Source organism: Momordica charantia, assembly GCF_013281855.1.
Source record: "Momordica charantia cultivar OHB3-1 chromosome 8 unlocalized genomic scaffold, Mcharantia_2.0 BLBB01000008.1, whole genome shotgun sequence".
Taxonomy (NCBI): domain Eukaryota; kingdom Viridiplantae; phylum Streptophyta; class Magnoliopsida; order Cucurbitales; family Cucurbitaceae; genus Momordica; species Momordica charantia.
This window is the reverse complement of record NW_028275166.1, coordinates 10097153-10106458: the sequence shown is the minus strand read 5'-3', so window position 1 is coordinate 10106458 and position 9306 is coordinate 10097153. Positions and strand designations below refer to the sequence as shown.

At 35.3% G+C, this 9306-nt stretch overlaps 1 protein-coding gene across 1 annotated transcript; it reads right to left on the bottom strand.

The window, feature by feature from the left end:
* Positions 1-1123: 1123 nt before the first annotated feature.
* LOC111023398 (phytyl ester synthase 2, chloroplastic) lies at positions 1124-7944 on the bottom strand. The gene is made up of 15 exons (XM_088127718.1): positions 7784-7944; positions 7168-7674; positions 6872-6923; positions 6667-6722; positions 6213-6371; positions 5748-5852; positions 4814-4914; positions 4498-4619; positions 3838-3946; positions 3419-3549; positions 2805-3174; positions 2389-2502; positions 1805-1890; positions 1599-1708; positions 1124-1514 (listed from the first exon to the last, which is right to left on the bottom strand). The coding sequence occupies exons 2-15, from the start codon at positions 7574-7576 to the stop codon at positions 1324-1326; spliced, it is 2115 nt and encodes a 704-aa protein (XP_087983844.1). The 5' UTR covers positions 7577-7674; positions 7784-7944; the 3' UTR covers positions 1124-1323.
* Positions 7945-9306: the final 1362 nt, after the last annotated feature.

Sequence of the window (9306 nt, the reverse complement as noted above, 5' to 3'; positions counted from 1 at the left end):
ACTTACCTGTCCGGCGACCTAACTTTGTGATGACGTCATATGCTGCCGGCCAGGCAAATGATTTTATACATTACATCAGAGCTAAAATTTTAAACTTAATGCTATATATATATATATATATATATATATATATAAGGAAGAGAAAATAGAATAAACCAACAGTAAATTTTTTAATGCTAAATATTATTTCAAAAAGGAATTTTAATTGATATATTTTCTCTCCAATGGATGAAAGAGAGTAGAAATTGGGAAAGGGAGGGATTGTGGGTTTTGGGCTGAAAGGAGGCCCAAAATATCTCCTAGGTATCTTGTCAATCATGTGGTGTGACTTTGTACTATTCAGCTCTATCAATGGGAGATTTTTATTAAAAAACATGATAATAAAGATTCCAATTTTTTAAAATTGAATTTAACTTAGGATTCAAAGTTTTCTGATAAGTATTCATAATTATGAGATAGTAAAGAGACTACGTATGTTTATAAATGAAAAAAATAAAAAAAAATAGTAGATTTCAAATTTGACCTTACACCATAAATCTAATCTGAAACCCACTAAACGAATTTTTCAATATTTAGAAGCAATCTTTAATAGCACATGAATTTACAAAGACTTCGAATCTATATCAATTGATTTGGATATTTGTTTTCTGTTCTTCTCTTTTACCACTTAGAGCTGGGGACCTATGCGAGATAAAAGTCTCGGGCACAATTTTGAATGAGAGAAAGAAGTGACGAATGTTATTTTTTACTGTAACTCTCCCCTTCTTGTTATTGAGAGCAGCTGATTCAACTTTGGCACCACTCGAATTTTGGATATATATATATATATATATATATATATATGTATATTTTTTTTTTCTCATCAAACTAATATTTAATTTAGTGTGTAAGCCATTTGTCAAAAAAATATGTATAGTAATTCTTCCTTGATCAAATGGAAAGATATGCACTAAGAGATGAATTTGGTCATTTTTTTTCCTCTCCATTTATTGACCACTAAAAGCACATCTTCATTGACTCAATAATTTACAATAAGCGAAAATCTGAAAATGCACATAATTTTCCAAACAGCACACTAGGAAAAAAGCTGCCTATGAAACATAAGAGAAGAAACATATAGAACTGAAAAAAAACAAGAAAAAACTACCATAATTATTTATTGAAATCACATTGCTGATTTTTCAAACACTGAGTACAAGGTCTCCACATCAATGACTTCAGCATATGAATAAAATTACATCCAAAAATTGGCATCAAAACAGAGCTTTTCACCAAGGGAACAAACCAACAAATCTCTAAGCTGGCTTCTCTGGCATGAAACAATCAGATCTCAAAAGTAGGAATTTCAGATGTGAAGCCATGTTTAGCTTGATGAACTAGACGAGGCCATAACTGTCGGTAAGGATCGCTTTCTCGTTTATTCGTCAAGTATGCAAGACAGTTTTCAACCTCACCCTTCACCTGAAGATATAGTTTGTGGGCGTTCTCTCGGTCTCGTAGTTCCTCTTTTCGCCCTTTTTACATATAACAATTTAAGTATTGGGGTGTATATCACAATTTCGACATCAGAAGAGCACAAGTTCTTTCAGAAAACATACCTTCTGTTTCGAATGGCTTTCCGAAGTAATAATAAAATCTTCCTGGAAGTTTGGGGAGAATTCCAGGGAGGTGGACATCTTGGTTTGCAACTTCCCCACTCATGTCAGCCCTGTTAAAACAGAGACTATTCAGACAAAATATGTAGGCAAGAAAAGTCATAACGCGTTTAGGAATAGATAACTCTCAAGACGAGAAGTAAAAGAACCTCAGCCTAATGGCTTCGCCGGTTAGATCCTCTATTAGTTTTCTAAAGAACGGAACTTTCATCTGGTCTTCATAATCAAAAACCACCTGATGATAAATGAGTAATTTTCCATTAGAGAACAGAATTGAGCAAGCGCCAAGAGATAAAATATTGGACGAATAGGAGGATGCAAAATATTAAATGTACTTAGCATCTCAAGAACACAAAATGCAGATGATCAAACACTATAAGAGCGTGTTTGGATTGTCTTTTGAAGTGTTTATCGATCACTAAAAGTAATTTTTTTAAATTGCTAGCGTATGTTTGAAATTTGAAAAAATGGTAAAAAATGCTTTTGAACCATTGAAGTGCTATTTAAATTTTTTTTGTAATTAAATGTGGTCTGAGAAATTTCAAAAACAGAGATGAAGCATTTAACTAATTTTCTTTCAAAAGTGTTTATATAACACTGTGTTTCACTCGAATACCTTTCAAGACGTACGCTACGCCAACACACATGAAGTTATCAACTACTCTGTAGCTCTTTGAGCCAAAAGAAGCCTAGAGAGGACCAGGGAGGGGGGGGGGGGGGGATGGGAGCTTACTTCACCAATATCATCTTCTCCCACAGCACCAAAAGGTACAATTTTGGCTCCAAACCTAGCAGCCATCCGAATAAACTCTGATTGCTCGGGCCAGAATAGCCTATACTCTTCCCCCTGTATGGAAAGAGAGTCAAATAACAGAATAGATTTTAGTTCCCGTAATTCTAAGAAGACAGTTTGATCTTTCTAGGAAAAAATATTCAAACAAATTTATGTCGCATTTTGAATAAAAGCCCAGTTCTGCTCTGAGATATGGTAATCACATTAATGAAACATGCAAACAACTTTTCTATGCAATAAAATAGTCCAGTTTTCCTGATATTCATAAATAAACTGAAGGTAATCTCATCCAAATTTTGATGCTCGTGATGAGACTTAAGAAAGAACCAATGCCTTCTTTTCATTGGTTTTCTTACCTTCCGGTGTAGAGCCTCGCGCATGCCTCCAGGATATAATAAGACGTGAGCCTTTGAAGAAAGAAGTTTATAGAAGTTCCTGGCATTGACAGGAACTGCACCCATCATTCTGAATGCATCATATGATGCTAATTCAGGTAAACGTCCTTCCTTCACTTTTGCAAACATCATAGGATGTGCCATCCCTCGTAGAACAATGTTCCTTTCTTCGAAGAACTGGCCTACCAAGGGAGCCAATTCTAATCCCAACAGCATGTGATAGCCAACAAACAGGACAGGACCTTCTTCAGGAATTCCTGCGAGTCCCCTCGTAATTTTCCCATCTTCTAGAGTTGAAAGCAGCACTGGACTAGTTGCCAAACGAAGCAGTCTAGCAAAACCAGAAAGGTGGTTGCTAAAATTGTCACAAATTAAGTACTAAAAGGACAATCAATAGATTCTGAAACACCATAAATTCTTCTATAAAAATTTTCAATATCAACAAATGCAATATTCCCAATCTTTCAAATAGGCAGTAAGCGATAAAAATAGACTGGCTCTCTCATCATTAACAAGGAGAATAGAAAAAAATAACTGAAAACTATTTGTACAAGTTTGTGCCAAAGTGTAATTACCTGAAGTCGTCATATATTTTTCTGAATTCAGCAGGCGATGGTGGGACAAAATCTGAAACGTAGTCCAGGTACTGCGAACGGCGGTAGAAACTAGCAGCCTTAATTGTTGCAGCCAAATCAACACCATCCTCCTGCCGTGCATTCATTAGCAGAACAAAGTTTATAACAACCTCAATGAAATGAAAACAATATCTTTCTCCTCCACATATATGAAACAAAAGTCTCTTTTCTTCTCCTTTACTGCAGTAAAGAAATACAGTGAACTGTAATACCATGATTATTCATATTTGTAATCACCCTTGTTTCGGTAGGCCATTACTGGCTTCAATTGCTTTGTCGTCAGTAGGAAGATAAAATAGGAAAAACAATCTAAAGCTGAGAATTTAGCATTTATTCCTACAAGGGAAATGGTCTCTTACCAAGAAAAGGAAATGGCCATTGTTGGAAAATTTTCGGACCTCACATTTCGGCAAAAATTGACGAAGTCTCCCACCTTCCTCTATACTGGGTAGCAACTGATCTCTGCCACTGTAAAAACAATACACTTCAGGATCTAAAACAATTATAAATCTTAGACAGATAATGCAATGCATACTTGCAAGCACCCCGCATAGATTCTTCAGAGGCTAAGAATGATTCAGGATTATATTAATGTCAACCATAGCCCAAGAAACATTAAAATAGATTATTCTTAGGGTTGGTGGCACTTAGGACTTCATGAGAAAAACTTCTTTTAGGAAGTCATGTACAAAATTCTATCATCTTTAAAAACAAAAGTACATTGTTAATTGATTTCTAATACAAAGCTCCACCTTTTTAATGGATAATTATCTTCCTTCTAGAGCGTTAAACTTGAAAATGACACGAGAACTGGAATTCGTTATCAGAAGCTACTAAAACAAATTTGTGGAGCAATGTCAGCCTATAAACGGAATGGAAGGAAATATGTGATCTTATGTTGGTTGTCTGTCCTGGACAGAATAAGTTAAGGGGAGGGTCGACAGAAGCTACAACGAAACAGAGCAGAGTTCCCATCGTTAATGTTATTTAATAAAAGGATTTGGACTTAAGATATATACCTGCAGAGTATCAGAGTCTCTGCTTTTACAGCATGAAGCCGTGAGTTGGAATCTGCAGAAGCAGATTTCAACATCTGCAACTTCCAGATGAGCGTTTCTATTGGTAAAATATCAGCAAGAACCTGTAACCTCGCTCATTAATTAAATCTCATAAGATCAGCACAGGATAAGAAAAACTAACGTGAGCATCGTTGTGTAAAGAAATCCCAGTTACAAGGCAACATTCTTCATAAGAATTTATGGAGACATTACGTTGAGAAACACTCTTTTATCTTATTTGGTTTTGAGTACACAGGTTATAGAGTTCTTATCTTACAGGGAGGTTAGAAGACAATGCAGCAAAATCCTGTGATAATGCACCACCTATTTGTTGCAATACGTCTTCCACACTAGCGATTGGCAGCCTAGAAGAACCACCTAAAAAACACCTTGCCATCACTTATTTTATGAAGTAAAAAAATCATGATGAAATACCAATAATTAAACATGGTTCTTCAGTTCATAATTACCACTAGGTCCAAAAGCTACAGTATAGGAATTTGTACTTTGAAATCTTTCAATCTAATATCATATTAAGTTTAGTCTTTTCAGTTCATTCTTTAATGCCAAAATATTGAAATGGGTTGCAAGAAAAGTATGGTTCAGATTACAATTTTCAATCAAGTACAAAGAAATTTGTCCATCCATTTGAGTGCAAAACAGCAGTCTAAGCTTTTAAAGGCAAACTATTGAATTTACAATGAAACGAACTTCTTGTGTCTTTACAACTTGTGATATAAGAAGAATGCTCCCACAGATTGGAGAGGCCATGCACAATACAGATAATAACAATGGAGTTGAAATATGAAACTTTGTTGACAGCCTGGACAACACTGGTTGGCAGGAACTCAGTATTAGCAAAAGAAAATCTTCATGGTTTTGAGTATTACAACTGGATGGCGATGGGATGGGACCAAACAATTAAAGAGGCTTCAGGGTGACAAAAAGTCACCTAAGTGCTTAATAGGATTCAAGAGTTTAAGAATGCGCTCAAAAGTCAACAAGGCCCAAATTATCAATTACCTAGGTCTGTCATGCTAAAAGAAAAGAGTGTCGCTACCAAAGCCCCGAACTTAATGATCGTCCCATTATGAATTGAGAATCTTTAAATACTATCTTGGAAAAAAAATTCAACTTACCAAGTGAAAATGAAGAATGTATTTCAACCAACAAGTACACAAAATAGAATGTGAATCACAAGGAAAGAAAACCTTTCAGTAAATTCAGTATGTAAGGGAGGCTAACTTGCAATGATTCTGGCATGAATTCCAACAAAGATATAACAGCTTGTAATGGTGACTTGCTGAAACAAGTAGCTGCCAGGGGAAGATCAAAAAGCATTATTCAGTAGAGAAGAGATTGCATACATATATTGCCCAAAAACGTTAATTGAAGTCTGAAAGGCACGCAAATTAAATAAATATGTTTATTTGCATCATGCATCAAATTCCACCAAACAAAAAATTTCACAAATTTCACCCCCAGTACATGGTCACATCTTGATTTTTCACGTACACTCATCCCTTCCCATTCATCACCTCACCAAAATTATTGTGCAGTTCGCTTTTAAGAACTGAGTTCATTTTAGGTGTTCAGAACATCCAAAATTTAGTAATCATCTACTATTTTTGAGAAATAAAATCAAAGTTCAACTTCAGTCTGCAATCATAGCTTACCTGGATTAGACAAAATCAAGACAATGTCAATATCTGGATTGCGAGCAGCAACAGACAGAGCAAGGCAAGCTCCCAAGGATTCTCCGACAAGATATATTGGTCTCTTTGGTGAATGATGGTGCTCATCTTTTACTTTTTTTTCGACCAACTTCAGTAATTCTGCATTGGGTTATTTAACTCAGAGACTTCAAGGTATTTAAGCCGCAAATATTACAGAAATTGATCACTCAGTCTACCTTAGTTGAGACACCTCAATTAGAATCATCAGTCCCGAAAAAAATGATGATTTTTTTAAATGGATAGATCCATCATTTAGTGAGAATCATTGTAGTCTCAACTGGTAAAGTTAATTTAGATAACCATGGATCTAAATTCTCCTATCCCACCTATAATTTTGTCAGGGAAAAATGAAAATCCAAATGCCTCATTATACACTAAGCGAGTTGATAATAACCTGTAAATGGCGTTCGATCCCTGACCGGAATATGCAAGCACCACACGTCGAAAATCCTTGATTGAATGCAAATAAACCATCGAAAAATTAGCCGCTGCTAAATGTTTCCGTCAAAGTAAATTTTTAATCCAATCTTGATCAAATTGAAAGATAAGAAAACAAAAGTTGGAAATAATTTCGCACTCAATTACGAGCCGATACATACTTCCCGAGTCCGTCATGATGCTTGATAAGTCCAAGTCCAACCCCATCAATTCCTGCAGATTCAAATCATCGCCCCAACAAAAGCGATCGCATGATAATCAATAGCAATTATATTAAGAAAAGCGAAGGTGCACACGCAACGAATTCAAAAGGCCAGATGATCCACAGAGTGGGTGAGGAAGAAATCAGTGATGCGCTCTTAACTCTTTTTCTATTTTAAATTTTCGCAGAGAACAAATTGTGATTCTAAAAAACGAGCAGTGGATTTGGCGCGTGATTCAAAAAGCTAATACCAACCAGGCAAAAAAAGAAGTAGCGGAGAATTATTCATGCGCGAACCGCACTCCAGCGGGGAGAACCAGCGAGGCGCCCCTCCGCCCGATCTGATTAATTCAGCGGATTGTTCGAAATAGTCCTTCAAGCTCCGCCGCACCTCCGTATCTTCCCGACTTCCGTCTTCAACTCCAACGATCGCTGTCGTAGCATGTTCGAGATTCTTCTCGAACCGGCCATTACGAAACAAATCACTGGAAGTAGTCTCCGGCGCGGATGTCGAAGCAACTTGGTCCATGGAAGTAGTAGACACAGCAAGTCGCCGAGTAGTGGGGATCGAACCGGATTTGAAACTCTCGCCGGACGACATCCTACTCCGCCGGAGACGCCAAAATATCGCGCCATGGAAAACACAAGCTCCGGTAGCGGCCATGGGAAGGGAAGAAAAGGAGAAACGAAATAGCTAGGAATTCTCCGGCTCCACAGAGGATTGAGAGGCGTCAATGGTAAAAGACAGTGGACGATTCAGAGCTGGAAAGTGAGCAGAAACAAGAAATGGCAAAAGAGTAAAAAGTTGAGGTTGTTGAATGGGGAAAATGCGGTGAAAGTAGAAGAAAAATGGGAGGTCGCCGGAGAGTACCGTTTGTTGTGGGGTGCGGCTGATTCTTCAAATTTGGCGATCGGACAATTTGAATTCAGAGCATGGCACCGGCAGTGCGGTGGCTGTTGGCTCCGGAATGGTCGGAAGTCCCGGAATTGGAAAATATACTAGAGGGGTTATTTACGGTGTGACGCAGCTGTATCACCCCCTTCATGCGCCCCATTTCCCCATGGGGATGGGCCCACAATATAATACACCAAAATAAATTTTCCTTTTCAAAAAATATACACGTTACATGCCTCTTAAGATCGTGGGATCGAATGTTCGTTTAAGCATTTTGAGTAGCTCATATCTATTATAAACCTATGCAGTGAGATTCTTAAGCGTGTATATGTATATATATATAATTAAATTTTACTAATAAATTTTTAATTTTGTATCTAATAAATGTCTGAGTTGAATGACTTTTTTTTCGAATTCATAAGTTCATTAGACAAAATATTGAATTTTGCGACTAATAAACTTGTAAATTTTAAAAATATTTTAAAGTAAATGATTCATCATACAAAATATGTATGTATATGTATATATATAAAAAAGAAGAAAAAGCTATATAATAAAAGGAGAATTTTTATTTTATTATTATTTTTTTTTAGGGTGAGGTATATTATAAAGGAAAAAGTAAATCTCACGTCTTGAGGTCAAAGCACAACAAGAGCAAACAGAACCGACAAGAAAAATGCAGCAAGATCACGAAAAAAAGATAACAACAAATCAAAACAAGAACAAATATAAGCATGCATCAAATCTAAAAAAGAAAAAGAATTGTAACTTAGTTATGAAAATAACTTTCAATTGGACTCCATCTATCTCGCTGAGTGATAGTGGGAGTAAAACATCACTAAATGTAAGACGTTAGATAATAGACAAAATTACGTTGTTTCTGAATATGAGTTATAGTTGTCTCACAAATAATCTGATCGGTTTAGACTAATACTAGAATTTTCAACCTACCGTATATTAAAACTTTTTGAAAGTAGAGAGAAAAGCTCTAATCGCTAATAAAAACAAACCTCGTGGCCATGAACTCATTTGAACGCTGCAATTTATCTAGATTTCTATTCTTTATAAATTTTTTGTTTTAAAAGAGGAAAAAGAAAAGAAACATTGTTTTTATATAAAAGAGATAAAGCTATTTAAATAGAAAGCTTATTATTTTTATTTTGAGTGAAGATACATGTCTTAATCAATCAAAAGCAAGTTTATAGAAAAAGCCATAATTTTTTTAAAGTTAAACTTTCCTCGATATGTTATTTTTGTAATATTTAACTTTATTAAATAATTAATAGAAAAAATATAATGGATGGTAAAATTGGTTGATATTTATAAATTTGTCGCAGATAAAAATAATTTATGAAAATTTTCTCTGGTATATTGTATATACCAGTATTTAATAATTAATATAGAATATTCCTGATATATCATAATAAAGATTATCAATTAATATATCATTCATGTATCATTGTTAAAGGTTTCATTAATATACTAATATAAAATATATC

Coding starts and splice junctions, on each gene's coding strand:
- LOC111023398 (XM_088127718.1), bottom strand. CDS start 7,576: ATGGCCGCTACCGGAGCTTGTGTTTTCCATGGCGCGATATTTTGGCGT. Junction 4,915..5,747: donor CATACTGAATTTACTGAAAG/GTTTTCTTTCCT, acceptor GGTGTTTTTTAG/GTGGTTCTTCTAGGCTGCCA. Junction 1,515..1,598: donor AAAGCCATTCGAAACAGAAG/GTATGTTTTCTG, acceptor ATATGTAAAAAG/GGCGAAAAGAGGAACTACGA.